The sequence below is a fragment of the Passer domesticus genome, chromosome 33 (assembly GCF_036417665.1).
Source record: "Passer domesticus isolate bPasDom1 chromosome 33, bPasDom1.hap1, whole genome shotgun sequence".
Classification (NCBI taxonomy): Eukaryota; Metazoa; Chordata; class Aves; order Passeriformes; family Passeridae; genus Passer; species Passer domesticus.
This window is the reverse complement of record NC_087506.1, coordinates 618,076-640,919: the sequence shown is the minus strand read 5'-3', so window position 1 is coordinate 640,919 and position 22,844 is coordinate 618,076. Positions and strand designations below refer to the sequence as shown.

Sequence of the window (22,844 nt, the reverse complement as noted above, 5' to 3'; positions counted from 1 at the left end):
GCTTTTTCACCCCAATTTTGGGTTAAATTTGGCCATTTTTAGGTCACTTCGCCTCATTTTTTGTGGCGATTTTGGGATTTTTTTCTGTAATTTCACTCTTTTTTTATCGATTTTCGCGGGGATTTTTTTGCCATTTCGGGGTTTTTTTTACCCTTAACCCGAGCCCCCCGGCCCGGTGAATTTTGGGGTGAATTTGGCCGTTTTTGGGGCAGGTCCCGGGCGCCTCGCGGGCGGCGCTGGACGAGGCCGGGGCGCGGCACCGCGAGCTGCAGCGCCTGGAGCGCGGCCTCCGCGAGCTGGGGGAGCTCTTCCAGCTGCTGGGCGGCGCCGTCGAGGCCCAGGTTCGCACTGGTTTGTACTGGTTTGTACTGGGAGCAGAAAATCCGGGGGTTTTGGGTGAAAAAACGGTGGGTTTAGGTCAAAAAACGGCAATTTTGTGGCAAAAACGGCCATTTTATGGCACAAAATGGCGATTTTAGGGCAGAAAGTGGTACTGGTTTGTACTGGTTTATACTGGTTTGGATTGGGAGGAAAAAATTCTGCAGTTTTGGGTGAAAAAATGGAGGTTTTAGGTCAAAAAATGATGATTTTATGTCAAAAATGGTGATTTTATGGCCAAAAACGTTGATTTTAGGGGGAAAATGGTGATTTTTGGGATAGAAATGGTACTGGTCTGTACTGGTTCATACTGGTTCGTACTGGTTTGGACTGGTTTGGATTAGGAGGAAAAAATTCTGCGGTTTTGGGTGAAAAAATGGTGATTTTAGGTCAAAAAACCTCCATTTTATGGCAAAAATGTCAATTTTAGGGGAAAAATTGTGATTTTAGGGGTGGAAATGGTGCTGGTTTGGACTGGTTTGGACTGGTTTATACTGGTTTGGACTGGGAGCAGAAAATCCGGGGGTTTTGGGTGAAAAAATGGCGATTTTAGGTCAAAAAACGGCCATTTTATGGAAAAAAATGTCGATTTTATGGCACAAAATGGCGGGTTTTGGGATGGAAATGGAACTGGTTTGGACTGGTTTATACTGGGAGGAACTGGTTTGGACTGGTTTGAACTGAGAGGAGAAAATCTGGTGATTTTGGGTGAAAAAATGGAGATTTTAGGTCAAAAAATGGCGATTTTATTTCAAAAATGGCGATTTTATGGCAGAAAAACCAGTAATTTTCAGGGGAAAATGGTGATTTTTGGGGTGGAAATGGAACTGGTTTGGACTGGTTTGGACTGGTTTATACTGGTTTATACTGGGAGGAACTAGGAGCAAAAAATCTGGGGGTTTTGGGTGAAAAAACGGCGATTTTAGGTCAAAAAACGGCGATTTTATGGCAAAAATGTCAATTTTCGGGGAAAAATGGAGATTTTAGGGGTGGAAATGGAACTGGTTTGGACTGGTTTATACTGGGAGGAGAAAATCTGGTGATTTTGGGTGAAAAAATGGAGATTTTAGGTCAAAAAATGGCGATTTTATTTCAAAAATGGCGATTTTATGGCCAAAAATGTCAATTTTCAGGGAAAAATTGAGATTTTTGGGATGCAAATGGAACTGGTTTGGACTGGTTTATACTGGGAGGAACTGGGAGCAAAAAATCCGGGGTTTTGGTTGAAAAAATGACGATTTTATGGCAAAAATGGTGATTTTAGGGCTAAAACCAGACATTTTAGGGGAAAAATGGTGATTTTTGGGATGGAAATGGAACTGGTTTGGACTGGTTTATACTGGTTTGGACTGGTTTGGACTGGGAGCAAAAAATCCAGGGGTTTTGGGTGAAAAAACGGCGATTTTAGGTCAAAAAATGGCGATTTTATGGAAAAAAAACGGCCACTTTATGGCACAAAATGGCGGGTTTTGGGATGGAAATGGAACTGGTTTGGACTGGTTTGCACTGGTTTATACTGGGAGCAGAAAATTCTGCAGTTTTGGGTGAAAAAATTGCGATTTTAGGTCGAAAAATGGTGATTTTATAGCAAAAATGGCCATTCTAAGGCAAAAAACGGCCATTTTAGGGGAAAAATGGTGATTTTTGGGATGGAAATGGAACTGGTTTGAACTGGTTTGAACTGGTTTATACTGGGAGAAACTGGAAAGGACTGGGAGGAAAAAATCTGGTGGTTTTGGGTGAAAAAACGACGATTTTAGGTCAAAACTGGCGATTTTGGGGTAAAAATGGAAATGTTAGGGTCTGTACTGGTCTATACTGGTTTATTTCCATCCATACTGGTCCTTACTGGTTTATACTGGTCCGTACTGGTTTATTTCCATCCATACTGGTTTATACTGGTTTATACTGGTTTATACTGGTTTATACTGGTTTTTTTTCCCATTTTTATTGGTCCATACTGGTTTATACTGGTTTATTTCCATCCATACTGGTTTATACTGGTTTATATCGGTTTATACTGGTCTATACTGGTTTATATCAGTCCATACTGGTCCGTACTGGTTTATTTCCATCCATACTGGTTTATACTGGTTTGTACTGTTTTTTTTTCCATTTTTACTGGTCCATACTGGTCCATACTGGTTTATTTCCATTCATACTGGTTTATACTGGTCCATACCGGTCTGTCCCAGTCCTTACTGGTTTATACTGGTCCGTACTGGTTTGTTTCCATCCATACTGGTTTATACTGGTCCATACTGGTTCATACTGGTTTGTTTCCATCCATACTGGTCCTTACTGGTCCATACTGGTCCTTACTGGTTTATACTGGTTTGTTTCCATTCATACTGGTCCATACTGGTTTATACTGGTTTGTTTCCATTCATACTGGTTTATACCGGTTTATACTGGTCTATACTGGTTTATATCAGTCCATACTGGTCCGTACTGGTTTATTTCCATCCATACTGGTCCATACTGGTTTATACTGGTTTATACCGGTTTATACTGGTCTATACTGGTTTATATCAGTCCATACTGGTCCATACTGGTTTATTTCCATCCATACCGGTCCTTACTGGTTTATACTGGTCCGTACTGGTTTGTTTCCATCCATACTGGTTTATACTGGTTTATACTGGTTTATACTGGTTTTTTTCCATTTTTACTGGTCTATACTGGTTTATACTGGTCTGTTTCCATCCATACTGGTCCTTACTGGTTTATACTGGTTTATACTGGTCCATACTGGTTTATTTCCATTCATACTGGTCCTTACTGGTCCACACTGGCCCGTACTGGTTTATACTGGTCCATACTGGTCCTTACTGGTTTATACTGGTTTGTTTCCATCCATACTGGTTTATACTGGTCCATACTGGTCCTTACTGGTTTATACTGGTTTGTTTCCATCCATACTGGTCCGTACTGGTTTATACTGGTCTGTACTGGTTTATACTGGTCCGTACTGGTTTATACTGGTCCATACTGGTTTATACTGGTTTATACTGGTTTTTTTCCATTTTTACTGGTCCATACTGGTCCGTTCCGGTCCTTACTGGTTTATACTGGTGTGCACTGGCGCAGGGTGACGTCATCGAGCGGGTGGAGCTCCACGTGCAGCGCTCGGGGGCGCGGCTGGAAAAGGGGCGGGGCCAGCTGCGGGGGGCGGGGCTGCGCCGGCGCGCCGCCCGCCGGGTAACTGGGCATACTGGGTTATACTGGGAGGGACTGGGAGGGGCTGGGAGGGGGCTGGGAGGGGCTGGGGGGGACTGGGACAAACTGGGAGTTACTGGTTTATACTGGGAGGGGACTGGGAGGGACTGGGAGGGACTGGAAGCCTTACTGGGTTATACTGGTTTATACTGGGAGGGACTGGGGGGGACTGGGACAAACTGGGAGTTACTGGTTTATACTGGGAGGGGACTGGGAGGGACTGGGAGGGGCTGGGAGGGGGCTGGGAGGGACTGGGGGGGACTGGGAGGGCACTGGGAGCCTTACTGGGTTATACTGGTTTATACTGGGTTATACTGGGAGGGACTGGGAGGGACTGGGGGGGAACTGGGTTATACTGGTTTATACTGGGAGGGACTGGGGGGGGCTGGGACAAACTGGGAGGGACTGGGATGGACTGGGAGGGACTGGGAGCCTTACTGGGTTATACTGGGAGGGACTGGGAGGGACTGGGAGGGACTGGGAGCCTTACTGGTTTATACTGGGATGGACTGGGAGGGACTGGGAGGGGCTGGGATCAAACTGGGAACCTTACTGGGATGAACTGGGATCGACTGGGAGTTACTGGTTTATACTGGGAGGGACTGGGAGCCTTACTGGGTTATACTGGTTTATACTGGGAGGGACTGCGAGGTACTGGGAGGGACTGGGAGCCTTACTGGGTTATACTGGTTTGGACTGGTTTGGACTGGTTTATACTGGGAGGGGACTGGGAGGGACTGGGAGCCTTACTGGTTTATACTGGGAGGGACTGGGAGGGACTGGTTTGGACTGGGAGGGGACTGGGACAAACTGGGAGCCTTACTGGTTCATACTGGGACGGACTGGGAGTTACTGGGAGGGACTGGGCTATACTGGGAGTTACTGGTTTATACTGGTTTACACTGGGAGTTACCGCCAGCAGGCCGCGGCTCTGTGGGTAGGCCCAGCCCGCTCCAAACTGGTTTGTACTGGTTTGTACCGGCCCAAACCGGTCCGGACTGGTTTATTGTGGTTTATACTGGCCCAAAGCGGCCCAAACTGGGTTATACTGGTTTATACTGGTTTGTACTGGTCCGCAGAAGCGCCTGGCCCTCGCCGCCTGCGCCTCGGTCGCCATCTTGGTCCTGGTCGCCATCGTGGCCGCCTCAGTGGCGGCGGGATAGCTCCGCGCCCTGCCATTGGCTGGGAGCGCTGCCAATCAACGCAAACCCCACCCTCCGGCGGTTCTGATTGGATGTCGCAGAGCCGGGGGAGAAATCCCGCCCTGCTCGGCGGGGATTGGGCGGGGGAGGTGTCAGTCAGGGCTGGCGCGGTTCTGATTGGTTGGTGGTGATGTCAGCGCGGTAAGGAGCGGAGCGCCGCCCGCGCGCGGTTTCTATTGGCTGGTGGTGACGTCACCGGCGAATAAAGCACTTTTTAACCCAAAAGCGGCTGCAAAAATGCCCCAAAAAATAAAAAAAAAATCCCAAAAAATCAGAAAAAATAAAGAAGTGAGAATTTGGTCAGAAAACCCTGAAATCTACAAAAAATCCCTCGGGTTTTGGTCAAAAAGAGGCAAAATTCAGCAAAAATAGCCCCAAAAAAATGAAAAAGTGGCGAAATCGACCCAAAATTTTGGGGTTTTGTCGCGGTTTTTTCCTCCTCGAGTCCAGTTCTGCACAAAAGTCCCAAATTTGTGAAGATTGTCACAAAGTTTTGCGCCACGAAAGGTTTGAAATTACCCAAAATGGTAAAAAATGCCAAAAAAATGCCCAAAAAAAGCCAAAATCGCTGAGTCTAAAATGGGAAATCCCCGAAATTCCTCAAAATCTCCAAATTTCCACAAATCCGCCCGAAAATCCTTGAAAAATCTCCTCAAATGTCCCTAAATCTCAGAAAAATCTCCAAAAAACCCCAAAAATCCCCAAAATTCTCTTAAAAAATGAAAAAAAAATCCCAAAATCTGAAAAAATCCCCAAAATTTTGAAAATAAAGGAGAAAAAAACAAAAAAAAAAAAACCAAAAACCAAGACCAAAAGCTTCCCAAAAATCCACAAAAATTCCCCAAAAAATCCCAAAAGAAATTTTAAAAAAATCCCAAAAAATCCCCTTAAAAGTCCCCAAAAATCCTCAAAAATTCCCCAAAAATTCTTTAAAAAATCCTTCAAAATTCCTCAAAAATCTCCTTAAAAATTCCGCACCCCAAAAAATCCACAACACTAAAAAAAAAAATTCCTAAAAAAATTCTAAAAAAATACGCAAAAATTAAGAAAAAATTTCCAAAAGAATCCCCCAAAATTCCAAAAAAAAATCCCCCCAAAAATTCCCCAAAATTAAGAAAAATCCCCAAAATTCCCAAAAGAAAATTCTCAAAAAAATCACCGGAAAAAATCTCCAAAAAATCCCCCAAAAATTAAAAAAAATTCCCCAAAAACTCCACAAAAATCACCAAAAATTAAAAAAAAACCCCAAAAATAAATAAAAATCCCCCAAAAAATCCCCTACAAGTGGAAAAAAAAAGCCAAAAAAGTCCAAAAATCTCCAAAATCCCGAAATTCCCGCCAAAATCCGCCCCAAAATCTCCAATTTTTGCCCCAATTTTTGCCCCCGGCCCGGGAAAGGGGCGGGGCTTAAAGGAAGGGGCGGGGTTTAAAGGGAAGGGGCGGGGCTTAAGGGGAAGGGGGCGTGGCCAGGCCGCATCCTGCCCGCGGTGAAGCCGAGATGGTGAGAGGGGAAATTTGGGGGGAAAAACGGGGATTTTGGGGAAATTTGGGGATTTTGAGGTGAAAATTGGAGATTTTAGGAAAATTTGGGGAGAAATTTGGGGATTTGGGGGGAAATTTGGGGCGAAAATTGGGAAATTTGGGGGATTTTGGGGTGAAAATTGGGGATTTTGGGGAAATTTGGGGTGAAAATTGAGGATTTTGGGGAAAATTTGGGGGATTTGAGGAGAAATTTAGGGATTTTGGGGAAATTTGGGGGGAATTTGGGGGATTTTGGGGAATTTGAGGAAATTTTGGGGAGATTTTGAGGAAAATTTTGGGAACTTTGGGGGGAAATTTGGGGCAAAAAATTGGGGAATTTGGGGAAATCGGGGGGGAAATTTGGGGATTTTGGGGAATTTGAGGAAAAATTTGGGGGATTTTTAGAGAAATTTGGGGATTTTGGGGAGATTTTGGGGTAAAATCGGGAAAATTTGGGGAGGGAATTGGGGGGTTTGGAATTTTGGGGAAATTTGGGGGAATTTGGGAGGAATTTTGGAGTTTTGGGAGGGAAATTTCGAGATATTTGGGGGGAAAATGGGGAATTTTGGGGAAATTTCGGGGGGATTCGGGACTTTGGGGGGAGATTTTGGGGTAAAAATTTGGAATATTTGGGGATTTTTGGTGCATTTTGGGGCCATTTTTGGGGATTTTGGGGCCCCGCCCCTCCCCCCCCCGTTGTCACCTCCCCTCCCCCCCCTTCCTGTGTCACCCCCAAAATGTCCCCGAGGTGTCCCCGCCCCTCCCCCACCCCCGGCCACATCCTCTGCACCCGAAAATGTCACAAAATGACCCAAAAATGACCCAAAATCCCCCAGAACGGCCCCAAAATGTCACAAAATGACCCAAAAATGGCCCCAAAATGGCCCCAAAATGTCTCAAAGATGTCCCAAAATCTCCTGAATTGTCCCCAAATCCCCCTGAAATGTTCCCAAAAATCCCGAATTTGTCCCCAAAACGTCCCCAAATCTCCAGAACTGTCCCTAAAATGTCCCCAAAAGTCCCAAAAATGTCCCCAAACCACCCCAAAAATCCCAAATTTGTCCCCAGAAATCCCATATTTGTCCCCAAAATCCCCTCAAATTGTCCTCAAATCCCCAAAAACGGCCCCGAAATGGCCAAAAAATCCCAAAAAATGGCCCCAAAATGTCACAAAATCCCCAAAAATGTCCCCAAATCCCCAAATTTGTCCCCAAAATGTCACTAAATCCCCCAAAATGGACAAGAAATCCCAAAAAATGGTAAAAAAATGTCGCAAAATGGCCCCAAGATGTCACAAAATCTCCCTAAAATGTCCGAAATCAACCAATATCTCCTGAATTGTCCCCAAAATGTCCCCAAACCCCCCTGAAATGTGTCCAAAATGTCCCCAAAATGTCCCAAAACCCCAAAAATGGCCCAAAAATGTCACAAAATCCCAAAAATGGCCCCAAAATGGCCAAAAAACCCCAAAAAATGGCTGCAAAATGTCACAAAATGGCCCCAAAAGTCCCAAAATCCCCAAAAATGGCCCCAAAATGTCCCAAAATCTCCAAAAATGGCGCGAAAATGTCACAAAATGGCCCCAAAATGTCCCAAAATGGCCCTAAAATGTCCCAAAATTCCCCAAAAATGGCCCCAAAATGTCCCAAAATGGCCGAAAAATCCCAAAAATGGCCCCAAATGTCACCAAAATGTCCCCAAAATCCCAAAAATGGCACAAAAATGTCCCCAAATCTCCAAAAATGGCCCTAAAATGTCCCAAAATCCCCAAAAAAGATCCAAAAATGTCACAAAATGGCCCCAAAATGCCACAAAATCCCAAAAAATGGACAAAAAATCCCAAAAAATGGTCCAAAAATGTCACAAAAAGTCCCCAAAAATCCCAAATTTGTCCCTAAAACGTCCCCAATCTGTCCCCACAGGTGCCACCACCGCTCCTGCTCCTCCTCCTGGCCGTTGTCCCCCCCGGTGTCCCCTGGCCCCCCGAGTGTCGCCCCGCCCGCGGCGCCCCCTGCGCCCGCGCCCGCCCCGCCCCCGGCCTGGCCGCGCTCGGCCGCGGCTTCGACGTCACCACCATGGCCATGGCCGCGGCACGCGTGCTCGACCTCGGGGACACCCCGGGGGACACCTGGGGGGACACCCCGGGGGACACCTGGGACACCCCGGACACCTGGGGGGACGATGGTGGCACCTGGGACCGTGGGGACACCGGGGACACCTGGGGTGAAGGTGGCCATGGTGGCCTTGGTGGCCCTGGGGACACCTGGGATGGCCCTGGTGGCACTTGGGATGACGATGGCGACAATGGAGGTGGCCGTGGTGGCCCTGGTGGCACTTGGGATGGTCCTGGGGACACCAGGGACACCTGGGACCATGGGGACACCGGGGACGATGGTGGCACCTGGGGTGAAGGTGACCATGGTGGCCCTGGTGGCCCTGGTGGCACTTGGGATGGTCCTGGGGACAATGGGGACACCTGGGGTGAAGGTGACCATGGTGGCACTTGGAGTGACACTGACCATGATGGCCCTGGGGACACTTGGGATGGCCCTGGGGACAATGGAGGTGGCCCTGGTGGCCTTGGTGGCACTTGGGATGACGATGGTGACAATGGAGGTGACCATGGTGGCCCTGGGGACACTTGGGATGGCCCTGGGGACAATGGGGACACCTGGGGTGAAGGTGACCATGGTGGCACTTGGGTTGACACTGACCATGGTGGCCCTGGTGGCACTGGTGGCTTTAGGGATGGCCCTGGTGGCACTTGGGATGACGATGGTGACAATGGAGGTGACCATGGTGGCCCTGGTGGCCCTGGTGGCACCTGGGATGACGATGGTGACAATGGAGGTGGCCCTGGTGGCCCTGGGGGCACTTGGGATGGTCCTGGGGACAATGGGGTCACCAGGGACAATGGGGACGATGGTGGCACCTGGGGTGAAGGTGACCATGGTGGCCATGGTGGCACCTGGGATGACGATGGTGACAATGGAGGTGACCATGGTGGCCCTGGTGGCACTTGGGGTGGCCCGGGGGACACCAGGGACAGCTGGAAGGATGAGGACAGTGGTGGCCCTGGTGGCACTTTGGGTGATGATGGTGACAATGACAATGGTGGCCAAGGTGGCACCTGGAGTGACAGTGACCATGGTGGCCCTGATGTCCCCAGAGATGACAATGGTGACCCCAAAGGTGACAGAGGTGTCCCCAAAGGTGTCCCCAGAGGTGCCAGAGGTGACAAAGGTGACCCCAAAGGTGACAAAGATGATCCCAGAGGTGACAGAGGTGACCAAGGTGACCCTGGTGTCCCCAAAGGTGACCCCAGAGGTGGCCCTGGTGTCCCCAGAGGTCACAGAGGTGACAGAGGTGACAAAGATGACCCGGAAGGTGTCCTCAAGGGTGCCAAAGATGTCCCCAAAGGTCCCAGAGGTGACCCCAAAGGTGTCAAAGGTCCCAAAGATGTCCCCAAAGGTGTCCCCAAAGGTCCCAGGGGTGTCCCCAATGGTGTCCCCAGAGGTCCCAGAGATCACAGAGGTCCCAAGGGTGTCCCCAGAGGTCCCAAGGGTGTCCCCAGAGGTCCCAAGGGTGTCCCCAAGGCCGCCCCCCGCTGCGCGCTGTGCCCCGACGCCCTGCGCCCCTCGTCCCCCGTGCGCGTCCCCGCGGCCGTGGGCGGCTGGCGCTCCGGCCGCCGCTGCCACCGCCAGTCGCGCGTGGCGGCGGGCGCGGGCGCGGTGGGGACGGCGGTGGGGACGGCGGTGACGGCCGGGTGGCGCCTGGGGGTGGGCTGGGGGCGCGGGGGCGCCGGGGTGGTGGCAGCGGGGTCCCAGTCCCGGCTGGCCCAGGAGGGGCTGCGCTGGCAGCGGCAGGACCGGAGCGCGCTCAGCTGGCAGCAGATCCGCTGCGTCTTCTACTGGTCGGTGCCTTCATCTCCATCTTCGTCATCCTCATCATCATCATCCTCATCTTTGTCTCCGTCTCCATCTTTGTCTTCATCTCCATGTTTGTCTCGGTCTCCATTTCCATGTTCTTCATCTTCTCCATCTCCATGTTCATCTTCATCTTCATCTTCCTCAGGTTCTTCACTTTCATATTCTTCATCTTCATCTTTATCTTTATCTTCATCTTCATCATCTTCATCATCCTCATCTTTGTCTTCATCTTCATCTTTATCTTCAGCTCCGTCTTTCTCTTGGTCTTCATTTCCATGTTCTCCATCTTTGTCTTCGACTTTATGTTGATGTTCCTCAGGTTCTTCATCTTCATCATCCTCATCCTCATCTTCATCATCCTCATCTTCATTGTCTTCATCTTCATCTTCATCTTTATCTTCATCTTCATCATCACTTTCATCTTCATCCTGATCCTCATCTTTGTCTTCATCTTCATTTTCAGTTTTGTCTCTGTCTTGGTCTTCGTTTCCATCTTGGTCTTCGACTTCATGTTCATGTTCCTCAGGTTCTTCATCTTCATCATCCTCATCTTCATCATCTTCATTATCCTGATCTTGATTTCATCTTCATCTTCATCTTCATCTTCATCTTCATCTTCATCTTCATCTTCATCTTCATCTTTATTTTCAGTTTCGTCTCTGTCTTGGTCTTCGTTTCCATCTTGGTCTTCGACTTCATGTTCATGTTCCTCAGGTTCTTCATCTTCATCATCCTCATCTTCATCATCTTCATTATCCTGATCTTGATTTCATCTTCATCTTCATCTTCATCTTCATCTTTATTTTCAGTTTCGTCTCTGTCTTGGTCTTCATTTCCATGTTCTCCATCTTTTTCTCCATCTCCATGTTCATCTTCATCTTCATCTTCATATCTTCATCTTCATCTTCATCTTCATCTTCATCTTCATCTTTATTTTCAGTTCCGTCTCTGTCTTGGTCTTCGTTTCCATCTTTGTCTTCGACTTCATGTTCATGTTCCTCAGGTTCTTCATCTTCATCATCCTCATCTTCATTGTCTTCATCATCTTCATCTTCGTCTTCATCTTCATCTTCATCTTCATCTTCATCTTCATCTTCATCTTCATCTTTATTTTCAGTTTCGTCTCTGTCTTGGTCTTCATTTCCATGTTCTCCATCTTTGTCTTCGACTTTATGTTGATGTTCCTCAGGTTCTTCATCTTCATCATCTTCATCATCCTCATCATCTTCATCTTCATCACCTCCATCTTTATTTTCAGCTCCATTTTCATCTTCAGTTTCATCTTTGTCTTGGTCTTCGTTTTCATCTTCTTCATTTTCCCCATCTTTGTCTTCATTCTCATCTTCCTCAGGTTCTTCATCTTCATCATCATCTTCATCTTCACCATCTTCACCTTCATCTTCATCTTTATCTTCATCATCCTAATCCTCTTCATTATCTTGATCTTCTTCATCATCTTCATCCTCATCTTCAGCTCCATCTTCGTCTTCATCTTTCTCTTGCTCGTCATTTCCATCTTCTCCATCTTTGTCTCCATGTTCTTCATCTTCATCCTCATCTCCATCTCCTCATCCTCGGGGTGGGCGGGGCCTGTGTCTGGGTGGGCGGGGCCGTGCGGGTGGGCGGGGCTGTCCCCGGGGTGGTGGCAGCGGGGTCCCAGCCCCAGAGTGACCAACAGAGTGACCACTGACACTGACTGACCACTGCCAGAGTGAGCAGGAACACGGAGTGACCGCTGCCCGGCCAGAGTGACCAGGGACAGAGTGACCACTGCAGAGTGACCAGGGACAGAGTGACCGCTCTCAAAGTGACCACTCCACCAAGCTGACCACTGCCAAAGTGACCATTCCCAAAGTGACCACTGCCAAAGTGACCGCTGACAGTGACCACTGCCCTGCCAGAGTGACCATTCCCAAAGTGACCACTCCAAGTGACCACTTCCAGAGTGACCAGTGCCAGAGTGACCACTCCAAACTGACCAGTCCCAAAGTGACCACTCCCAAAATGACCACTCCAGAGTGACCATTACCAAAGTGACCACTCTAAAGTGACCACTCCCAAAGTGACCACTCCCGAGTGACCACTCCCAAAGTGACCACTCTAAAGTGACCACTCCCAAAGTGACCAGTGACAAAGTGACCACTCCCAAAGTGACCACTCTGAAGTGACCATTCCCAGAGTGACCACTCCCAAAGTGACCAGTCCCAAAGTGACCACTACCAGAGTGACCACTCCCGAGTGACCACTCCCAAAGTGACCACTCCCAAAGTGACCACTCTAAAGTGACCACTCCCAAAGTGACCACTCCCAAAGTGACCATTACCAAAGTGACCACTCCCAAAGTGACCACTCCCAAAGTGACCACTCCCAAAGTGACCACTCTAAAGTGACCACTCCCAAAGTGACCACTCCAGAGTGACCATTACCAAAGTGACCACTCTAAAGTGACCATTACCAAAGTGACCAGTGACAAAGTGACCACTCCAGAGTGACCACTCCCAAAGTGACCACTCCAGAGTGACCACTCCAAAGTGACCACTGCCCCAAAGTGACCAGTGCCAGAGTGACCAGTGCCATCAAAGTGACCAGTCCTTAAGTGACCACTCTGAAGTGACCACTGCCCCAAAGTGACCACTCCAGAGTGACCACTCTCACACTGACCTCTTGCCCCCCCCAGGACCTGGCTGGACCCCGGCTCGGCCCGCCCCTCCCCCTCCTTCGCCCGCGCCGTCCGCTCCCTCCCGCCGCGCTTCACTCCGGCCACGGCCGCGGCCTACGCCGAGCTGGTGTCCACCTTCGGCACCCACGCCGTGCGGTCAGCGCGCCTGGGCGGCCGCCTCCGGACGCTGACCGCCGTCCGGCTCTGCCGCGCCGCCATGGCCGGAGTGGGGGCGCAGGAGGCGTCCGACTGCCTGCGGACCGAGCTGACCTTCGGGGCGGTCAGCGCGGCCGCGGCCGCCTGCCGGACGGCGCGGGCGGCCACCGAGGGCAACGTGACCTTCGGCGAGTTCTTCGGCCAGCGGCTGCTGGAGGTGGACGGAGGCGCTGACCGCGACGGCGACCTGGCCTTCGGGCGGCCGGAGGATTTCTCGCGCTGGCTCAAGAGCGTGCCGGACGCTCCGGCCGTGGTGGAGGCTGACCTCTGGCCGCTGCACGCCCTGCTGCCGGCCGCTGACCCCCGGCGCCGGGCGCTGCGGGCGGCCGTGCGCAGCTACGTGGCGGCCAAAGCGCTGAGGGTCAACTGCAGCTGTGCCGGACGCGGCGCGGCCAGCGGTCAGTGCGGCGGGAGTGGTCAGTGGGGTCATCCTGATGGGCAGTGGGGTGGGCAGTGGTCAGTGCAGTGGTCAGTGCGGTGGGGAGGGTGGGCAGTGGTCAGTGGGGAGGGCAGCGGTCAGTGGGATGGGCAGTGGGGTCATCCTGATGGGCAGTGGGGTGGGCAGTGGTCAGTGGGGTGGTCATCCTGATGGGCAGTGGGGTGGTCAGTGGTCAGTGGGGTGGTCAGTGGTCAGTGGGGTGGGCAGTGGTCATCCTGATGGGCAGTGGGGTGGTCAGTGCAGTGGTCAGTGGGGTGGGCAGTGGTCATCCTGATGGGCAGTGGGGTGGTCAGTGCAGTGGTCAGTGGGGTGGGCAGTGGTCATCCTGATGGGCAGTGGGGTGGTCAGTGGTCAGTGGAGTGGTCACTGGAGTGGTCAGTGGGGTGGGAAGTGGGGTGGGCAGTGGTCAGTGGGGAGGGCAGCGGTCAGTGGGATGGGCAGTGGGGTCATCCTGATGGGCAGTGGGGTGGGAAGTGGTCAGTGGGGAGGGCAGCGGTCATCCTGATGGGCAGTGGGGTGGGAAAGGGGAGTGGTCAGTGCAGTGGTCAGTGCAGTGGTCAGTGCGGTGGGGAGGGTGGGCAGTGGTCAGTGGGGTGGGCAGTGGTCATCCTGATGGGCAGTGGGGTGGGGAGTGGACAATGGGGTGGTCAGTGTAGTGGTCATCCTGATGGTCAGTGGGGTGGGAGGGAGTGGTCAGTGGAGCGAGAAGGGGAGTGGGCAGTGCGATGGTCATCCTGATGGGCAGTGGGGTGGTCAGTGGTCAGTGGAGTGGTCAGTGCAGTGGGGAGGGAGTGGTCAGTGTGGTGGAGAGTGGTCAGTGTGGTGGTCAGTGGTCAGTGGGGTGGTCAGTGGTCAGTGCAGTGGTCACTGGAGTGGTCAGTGGGGTGGGAAGTGGGGTGGTCAGTGGTCATCTTGATGGGCAGTGGGGTGGGAAAGGGGAGTGGTCAGTGGAGTGGGGAGTGGTCATCCTGATGGTCAGTGGGGTGGGGAGTGGGGTGGGGAATGGACAGTGGAGTGGTCAGTGGGGTGGGGAGGGGAGTGGGAAGGGCAGTGGTCACCTTGCTGACCACTCCACTGACCACTCCACTGACCACTCCAATGACCACCACGATGACCACTCCAATAACCACACCACTGACCACAGCACTGACCACCTTGCTGACCACACTGCTGACCACAGCACTGACCACTCCACTGACCACTCCACTGACCACTCCACTGACCACTCCAATGACCACCATGATGACCACTCCAATGACCACACCACTGACCACTCCGCTGACCCTTCCAGGTGCCGTCCGTGCTGACCTTTCCTCCAACCACCAAGATGACCCCGCTGACCTCGGTGACCCCCGAGCTGACCCCGCTGACCTCGGTGACCCCCGAGCTGACCCCGCTGACCCCTCCCCTGGCTCCCCTCCCCCCCACCCGTGCCACTGCGCCTGCTCGCCCTGGCCCCTCCCCCTGGGCGGCTCCCCGTGCTGCCCCGCCCACCGCGGCCTCGCCCACCTCTCCGTCCGCATCGTGGCCGGCCGCGGCTGGCGCGGCGACCCGCTGACCCCCACGGACGCCTACGTGTGGGTCATCTTCGCCGACCGCCGCGCTCGGACCGCCACGGCCTGGAACAGCGAGCGTCCACTCTGGGGTCAGCGGCTGGAGCTCGGCCAGGTGCGGCTGCGGCCGGACGCCCACCTGGAGCTGCAGGTGTGGGACGAAGACCACGGCTGGGACGATGACCACCTGGGGACGTGCCGGTGGCCGCTGACCGCCGGCGAGTGGCCGGAGAGGTCGTGCTTCGCGGGGAGTGGACGGCTGGACTTCGGAGTGACCGCTCGGTGCGGCCCGAGCCTGGCCGGGCCGCTCTGCCACGATTACCGGCCGGCCGCGCCCCCGGGCGGGGCGGGGCTGGGGGGCGGGGCGCCGTGGCCGCCCGAGGGCTCTGATTGGGCGAAGTTCGTGGAGGAGGAGGATGAGGATGATGAAGATGAAGATGAGGAAGATTTGAGGGTTTTGCACAGGTTTTGGGAGGTTCCGGCAGGTTCCGAAAATCCCAAATCCCGCCCAAAATTGGGGTCATCAAAACATCAAGAAAGAGCCCAAAAACTCTCCCAGTTTGGCCCAGTTCGGTCCCAGTTTGAGGGTGATGAAGATGATGAAGATGAAGGCCCCAAAAAACCCAAATTTGGCCCCATTTCGGAGGTTGCAGAAGATGATCCGAAAAATGCCAAATCCCAACCAAATTTGGGGTCATCAAAACGCCAAGAAAGAGCCCAAAAACTCTCCCAGTTTGGACCAGTTCGGTCCCACTTTGAGGATGATGAAGGTGATGAAGATGATGAAGATGAAGGCCCCAAAAAACCCAAATTTGGCCCCATTTCGGAGGTTCCAGAAGATGATCCGAAAAATGCCAAATCTGACCCAAATTTGGGGTCGTCAAAAAGCCAAGAAAGAGCCCAAAAACTCTCCCAGTTTGGACCAGTTCAGTCCCAGTTTGGGGATGAAGATGATGAAGATGAAGGCCCCAAAAAACCCAAATTTGGCCCCATTTTGGAGGTTACAGAAGACGATCCCCAAAACCCCAAATCCGACCCAAATTTGGGGTCTCCAGAAGCCCAAAAACGCTCCCAGTCTGGCCCAGTTCGGTCCCAGTTTGGACCAGTTCGGTCCCAGTTTGAGGGTGATGAAGATGATGAAGATGAAGGCCAGAAAAACCCCAAAACCCCCAAATTTGGCCCCATTTGGAAAAATCCCAAAAATGCCAAATCCGACCCAAATTTGGGGTCACAAACACATCAGGAACGGCCCCAGTTTGGACCAGTTCGGCCCCAGTTTGAGGGTGATGAAGATGATGAAGATGAAGGTCCAAAAAAAGCTGAAAAACCCAAATTTGGGTCATTTTTGGAGGTTAGAGAAGACGATCCCCAAAACCCCAAATCCGACCCAAATTTGGGGTCATCAAAACATCAAGAAAGAGCCCAAAAACTCTCCCAGTTTGGACCAGTTCAGTCCCAGTTTGAGGGTGATGAAGATGATGAAGATGAAGGTCCTAAGACCCCCAAAAACCCCAAATCTGGCCCCATTTCGGAGGTTCCAGAAGATGATCCGAAAAATGCCAAATCCGACCCAAATTTGGGGTCGCCAAAACCCCAAGAGAGACCCCAAAAACGCTCCCAGTTTGGCCCAGTTCAGTCCCAGTTTGAGGGTGATGAAAATGATGATGATGATGATGAAGAAGATGATGATGATGAAGGCCCCAAAACCCCCAAATTTGGGACATTATTGGAAAATCCCAAAACCCCCAAATCCGACCCAAATTTGGGGTCTCCAGAACCCCAAAAACTCTCCCAGTTTGGACCAGTTCGGTCCCAGTTCGATGAAGATGAAGATGATGAAGATGATGAAGATGAAGGTCCAAAAAAAGCCAAATTTGGCCCATTTTGGGAAAGTCCCAAAAACCCCAAATCCCACCCAAATTTGGGGTCTCCAAACCCCAAAGAAAGACCCCAAAAACGCTCCCAGTTTGGCCCAGTTTGGCCCCAGTTTGATGCAGATGACGATGACGATGATGATGATGAGGATGAAGAGGAAGAAATCAGCGACGCCGAATTTCGCCGCCTTTGGAACCTGGAGGAAAACGCCCCAAAAAACCCCGAATTTGACCCAATTTGGGCCATTCCCGAATCCCAAAACCCCGCCCAGTTTGGCCCAGTTGGGTCCCAGTTTGGCGATGAAGACGATGAAGATGAAGGCCCCAAAAACCCCAAATTTGGGAAATTTTGGGACGGTCCCAAAAGGGGATTTTGGGACGAACCCAAAAAACCCCAATTTTGACCCAATTTTGACCCAAATTTGACCCAATTTTGGTGATGATGATGATGATGATGATGAAGATGATGATGATGAAGATGATGAAGATGAAGGCCCCAAAAACCCCAAATTTTCCCCAATTTGGGAAGGTCCCAAAAGGGGATTTTGGGGCGAACCCAAAAAACCCCAATTTTGACCCAAATTTGACCCAAATTTGACCCAAATTTTGACCCAATTTCGGTCCCAGTTTGATGAAGATGATGGTGATGAAGATGATGAAGATGATGAAGATGAAGGCCCCAAAAACCCCAAATTTTCAATTTTTCCCCATTTTGGGACGGTCCCAAAAGGGGATTTTGAGGCAAACCCAAAAAACCCCAAATTTGACCCAAATTTGACCCAATTTTGACCCAAATTTGGTCCAAATTTGGTGATGATGATGATGATGAAGATGATGAAGGCCCCGAAAATTTGGGGGGGAATAAAAATGTTTGAGCAGCAGAGCCGGACTGGTTTGGACTGGTTTATACTGGGAGGGGATTTTGGGGATTTTTTTGGAATTTTTTTGGGGTTTTTAGGGATTTTTGGGGGGGATTTTTTGGGATTTTTTGGGGATTTTTGGGGGATTTTTGGGATTTTTTTGGGGGGATTTTTTGGGGTTTTTTGGGGATTTTTAAAGATTTTTTTGGGTTTTTTGGGATTTATTTGGGATTTTTGGGGGATTTTTGTTTTTTTTTTATTTTGGGGGGTTTTTGGGGTTTTTTTGGGATTTTGGGGGATTTTTTTTTTTAGGGTTGTGGGGGGATTTTTTTGGGTTTTTTGGGGAATTTTTTGACATTTTCGGGGGGGTTTTTGGGATTTTTAAAATTTTTTTGGATTTTTTTGGGTTTTTTTTGTGTTGAATTTGGGGGATTTTTGGGGTCAGTTTGGGTTATTTTGGGGGGTTTGGGTTGATTGTAGAGGATTTTGGGGTTTTTTGGGCGATTTTGGGATTTTCCAGTTGGATTTGGGGGAAATTTGGGGCTTTGGGGTTGATTTTGGGTGATTTTTGGGGTGAATTTGGGTTTTTTGGTTGATTTTCGGTGATTTTTGGGTTAATTTTGGAGGATTTGGGGGTGAATTTGGGTTGATTTTGGGCTGTTTTGGGGTTTTTAGTGCGAATTTGGGGGGATTTTGGGTTGAATTTGGGTAATTTTGGGGTGATTTGGGGGTTTTTTGGTTGATTTTGGGGGATTTTTGGGGTGAATTTGGGGATTTTGGGGTTTTTTTGGTTGATTTTGGGGTTTTTGGGCTGAATTTGGGTTATTTTGGGGTGAATTGGGGTGATTTTGGTTTTTTTTTGGTTGATTTTGGGGGATTTTTGGGTGAATTTTCATGATTTTTGGGGTGAATTTGGGGGATTTTGGGGTTTTTCAGTTGGATTTGGGTTTTTTTTGGTTGATTTTGGGTTAATTTTGGGCGATTTTGTGTTTTTCCCCTCCCCCAGCGCCGGGCGTGGTTTTGGGGCCGTTTGTGGGATTTTGGGGTCGGATTTTGGGTTGAATTTGGGTTATTTTGGAGTTTTGGGTTGATTTTGGAGGATTTTGGGGTTTTTTTGGGTGAATTTGGGGGGATTTGGGGGTTTTTCAGTTGGATTTGGGGGGAAATTTGGGTGATTTTTGGGGTGAATTTGGGTAATTTTGGGGTTTTGGGGGTGATTTTGGGCTTTTTTGGGTGATTTTGGGTTTTTTAGGGGTGAATTTGGAGGATTTTGGGGATTTTGGTGGGAATTTGGGGGGGGTTGGGTTTTTTGGGTTGATTATGGGGGATTTTTGGGGTGAATTTGGGGATTTGGGGTTTTTCAGTTGGATTTGGGGTTTTTTTGGTTGATTTTGGGTTAATTTTGGGCGATTTTGTGTTTTTCCCCTCCCCCGCCCCGGGCGTGGTTTTGGGGCCGTTTGTGGGATTTTGGGGGGCCCCTCCCCCCCCGCGCTTCCGGCGCCGCCACTTCCGCCCGGCCCGAGGTGAAGGTGGGGGTTTGGGCGAATTCGGGGGATTTTGGGCAAATTCGGGGGAGTTTGGGGGATTTGGGGAAACTTTGGGGGATTTTGGGGAGATTTTGGGGGAATTCGGGGGAAATTTGGGGGAAATTTGAGGATTTTGGGGAGATTTGGGGGCAAAGTTGGGGGAGTTTTGGGGAATTTGGGGAAAAATGGAGGATTTGGGGGGATTTTCGGGGAAATTTGGGGGATTTTGGGTCATTTAGGGAAACTTTGGGGATTTTGGGGGAGATTTTGGGGAAATTCAGTGGAAATTTGGGGATTTTGGTGAAAATTTGAGGATTTTGGGGGGAAGTTGGGGGATTTTGGTGAATTTGGGAAACTTTGAGGTATTTTGGGGAAAATCAGGAGAAAATTCGGGGATTTTGGGCAAATTTGGGGGAAAATTTGGGGGATTTGGGGATTTTGGGGGAGATTTTGGGGGAATTCAGGGGAAATTTTGAGGATTTTGGTGAAAATTTGAGGATTTGGGGCATTCGGGGGTAAACTTGGGGGAGTTTTGGGGGATTTTGGGGAAAATGGAGAATTTTGGGAGGATTTTGGTGAATTTGGGAAACTTTGGGGGAGATTTTGGGGGGAAATCAGGAGAAAATTTGGGGATTTTGGGGGAAATTTGGGGGAAATTTGGGGGATTTGGGTAAATTTGGGTCATTTAGGGAAAGTTTGGGGGATTTTGGGGGAATTCAGGGGAAATTTTGAGGATTTTGGGGGAAATTTGAGGAATTTGGGGGATTTGGGGGGAAACTTGGGGAGTTTTGGGGCATTTCGGTAAAACTGGAGAATTTTGGGAGGATTTTGGGTGAATTTGAGTGGAAATTTTGGCGTTTTTGGGGGGGATTTTTTAGGATTTTTGTGGTGGAAACTTTGGGATTTTTTGGGGGATTTTGGGTAGAAATTTTGGGGTTTTGGGTGGAAATTTTGGGATTTTCTGGGCGGATTTTGGGTAGAAATTTTTGGGGAATTTTGGGTGGATTGTGGGTAGAAATTTTGGGGATTTTTTGGGGTGAATTTTGGTATTTTTGGCTGGATTTTGGATGGAAATTTTGGGATTTTTGGTGGATTTTTTAAGGATTTTTGGTGGAAATTTTGGGATTTTTTTGGTGCATTTTGGGTGGAAATTTTGGAGTGAATTTTGGGATTTTTGGGTGGATTTTGAGGTGGAAATTTTGGGATTTTTTGGGTGAATTTTGGGTGGAAATTTTGGGGTTTTTGGGTGGATTTTTTAAGGATTTCTGGGTGGAAAATTGGGGAATTTTTGGGTGGAAATTTTGGGGATTTTTGGGTGGAATTTTGGTTGAATTTTGGAATTTTTGGGTCTTTTGGGGGTGGAATTTTGGCAATTTTTGCTGATTTTGGGTGGAAATTTTGGGATTTTTGGGGCCATTTTGTCAATTTTTGGTCCCTCCCCTCCCCCAGGCGCCCCCGGCCATGGGGCCCCTCCCCCCCCCTCCCGTGGCCCTTTGGCTCCTCCTGGCGGCCGCCGCCCCTCCCCCCACGGCCACCGATGGACAACTGACCACGGATGGACAAACTGACCACCGAGGGACACGGAGTGACCACAGTGACCACAGTGACCACGGATGGACAACTGACCACTGGGGAGCTCAGAGTGACCACCGAGGGACACGGAGTGACCACAGTGACCACAGTGACCACGGATGGACAACTGACCACTGGGGAGCTCAGAGTGACCACGGATGGACAACTGACCACTGGGGAGCTCAGAGTGACCACAGTGACCACAGTGACCACCGATGGACACGGAGTGACCACTGAGGGACTCGGAGTGACCACGGATGGACAACTGACCACTGAGGGCCACCAGGTGACCACTGGGGACCCCTTGGGCCACTGAGTGACCACAGTGACCACTGGGGACCAGAGTGACCACTGAGGGACACAGAGTGACCACGGATGGACACAGAGTGACCACAGTGACCACGGAGGGACAGAGAGTGACCACTGGGGTCTGAGTGACCACCCTGGACCAACTGACCACTGGGGGAGAGTGACCACTGGGGACTGAGTGACCACTCTGGACTAACTGACCACTGGGAGACACAGAGTGACCACCCCAGACCACCAAGTGACCACTGGGGACCCTGTGGGCCACCGAGTGACCACTGAGGGACACAGAGTGACCACTGGGGTCTGAGTGACCACTGAGTGACCACAGTGACCACTGAAGGACACAGAGTGACCACTGGGGTGTGAGTGACACCCTGGACTAACTGACCACTGGGGGAGAGTGACCACTGAGGGACACAGAGTGACCATTGGGGACCGAGTGACCACTGAGTGACCACAGTGACCACTGAGGGACACAGAGTGACCACAGTGACCACGGAGGGACAACTGACCACTGGGGACCCTTGGGCCACCGAGTGACCACTGAGGGCCACCAGGTGACCACTGGGGACCGAGTGACCACCCCAGACCACAGAGTGACCACCGAGGGCCACCGAGTGACCACTGGGGTCTGAGTGACCACCCCAGGCCACAGAGTGACCACTGGGGGACACAGAGTGACCACAGAGGGGAACCAAGTGACCAGCCCAGGCCAACTGACCACTGAGGGACACGGAGTGACCACTGGGGACCCCTTGGGCCACCGAGTGACCACTGAGGGCCACCGAGTGACCCCAGTGACCACCACGAGCTCCTTGGGCCACCGAAGTGACCACTGAGGTCTGAGTGACCACCCCAGACCACTGAGTGACCACTGGGGACCTTTTCGGCCACTGAGTGACCACTGAGGGACACGGAGTGACCACTGGGGACTCAGAGTGACCACAGTGACCATCCCAGGCCATCTGACCACTGAGTGACCACTGAGGGCCACCGAGTGACCCCCAGTGACCACCATGAACCCCTTGGGCCACCAGGTGACCACCAGGGGATACCGAGTGACCACTGGGGTCCAACTGACCACCCCGGACCTCCAACTGACCACCGGGGGCCACCGAGTGACCACCGAGGGCCGAGTGACCGCCCCAGAGCTCCGAGTGACCACCACGAGCCCCTTGAGCCACCGAGTGACCACCGAGGGACCCCGAGTGACCACCCCGGACCGAGTGACCACCGGGGGTCATCGAGTGACCACTGGGGATGGAGTGACCACCGAGGGTCACCCAGGGGTCACGGGGGGGTCACCGAGTGACCACCCCAGGCCGAGTGACCACTGAGGGCCACCGAGTGACCACTGGGGATGGAGTGACCACCCCAGACCAACTGACCACTGGGGGTCACCCAGGGGTCACCGAGGTCACCGAGGGGGTCAGCGGGGGGGTCGGGGGGGGGTCGCGGGGTGGCCGCTGGCCCTGGTGGCCGCCGGGGGGGTCCTGGTGGCCGCGGCGGGGGCGGGGCTGCGCTGGGGGAGGGGCGGGAGGGGGGAGGGGCCCGGGGGGGAGTGGGCGGGGCCGGCGCCGGGGGTGG

General features: G+C 51.4%; 4 protein-coding genes across 5 annotated transcripts in view; 2 read left to right on the top strand and 2 right to left on the bottom strand.

The window, feature by feature from the left end:
• Window positions 1-22,844, top strand: part of LOC135288526 (syntaxin-1B) — a 140,508-nt gene that overhangs the window by 46,444 nt on the left and 71,220 nt on the right. The window contains exon 10 of one of the 2 annotated variants that reach the window (XM_064401910.1): window positions 7,000-7,015. The exons of the other annotated variant lie outside the window; for it this stretch is intronic. The gene's annotated coding sequence lies outside the window, so the exon portion shown is untranslated. Of the gene's footprint in view, window positions 1-6,999; window positions 7,016-22,844 lie in introns of those variants that run through there. 2 annotated transcript variants of the gene reach the window in all.
• The window catches only part of LOC135288525 (SH2B adapter protein 1-like), a 73,470-nt gene that overhangs the window by 27,136 nt on the left and 23,490 nt on the right, over window positions 1-22,844 (bottom strand). The gene's annotated exons all lie outside the window — the stretch shown is intronic.
• Window positions 9,468-17,859, top strand: PRF1 (perforin 1). The gene is made up of 5 exons (XM_064401819.1): window positions 9,468-9,749; window positions 9,917-10,233; window positions 12,927-13,522; window positions 14,855-16,765; window positions 16,949-17,859. The coding sequence occupies exons 1-5, from the start codon at window positions 9,468-9,470 to the stop codon at window positions 17,392-17,394; spliced, it is 3,552 nt and encodes a 1,183-aa protein (XP_064257889.1). The 3' UTR covers window positions 17,395-17,859.
• On the bottom strand, window positions 11,002-11,813 carry LOC135288427 (DNA ligase 1-like). Its single transcript, XM_064401820.1, has 2 exons — window positions 11,643-11,813; window positions 11,002-11,595 (listed from the first exon to the last, which is right to left on the bottom strand). Exons 1-2 carry the CDS (start codon window positions 11,811-11,813, stop codon window positions 11,002-11,004), a joined length of 765 nt encoding a protein of 254 aa, XP_064257890.1.

Coding starts and splice junctions, on each gene's coding strand:
- PRF1 (XM_064401819.1), top strand. CDS start 9,468: ATGGTGGCCCTGATGTCCCCAGAGATGACAATGGTGACCCCAAAGGTG. Junction 10,234..12,926: donor ATCCGCTGCGTCTTCTACTG/GTCGGTGCCTTC, acceptor TGCCCCCCCCAG/GACCTGGCTGGACCCCGGCT. Junction 16,766..16,948: donor AGTTCAGTCCCAGTTTGAGG/GTGATGAAAATG, acceptor ATGAAGATGAAG/ATGATGAAGATGATGAAGAT.
- LOC135288427 (XM_064401820.1), bottom strand. CDS start 11,813: ATGGAGATGAGGATGAAGATGAAGAACATGGAGACAAAGATGGAGAAG. Junction 11,596..11,642: donor AGATAAAGATGAAGATGAAG/GTGAAGATGGTG, acceptor GAAGAACCTGAG/GAAGATGAGAATGAAGACAA.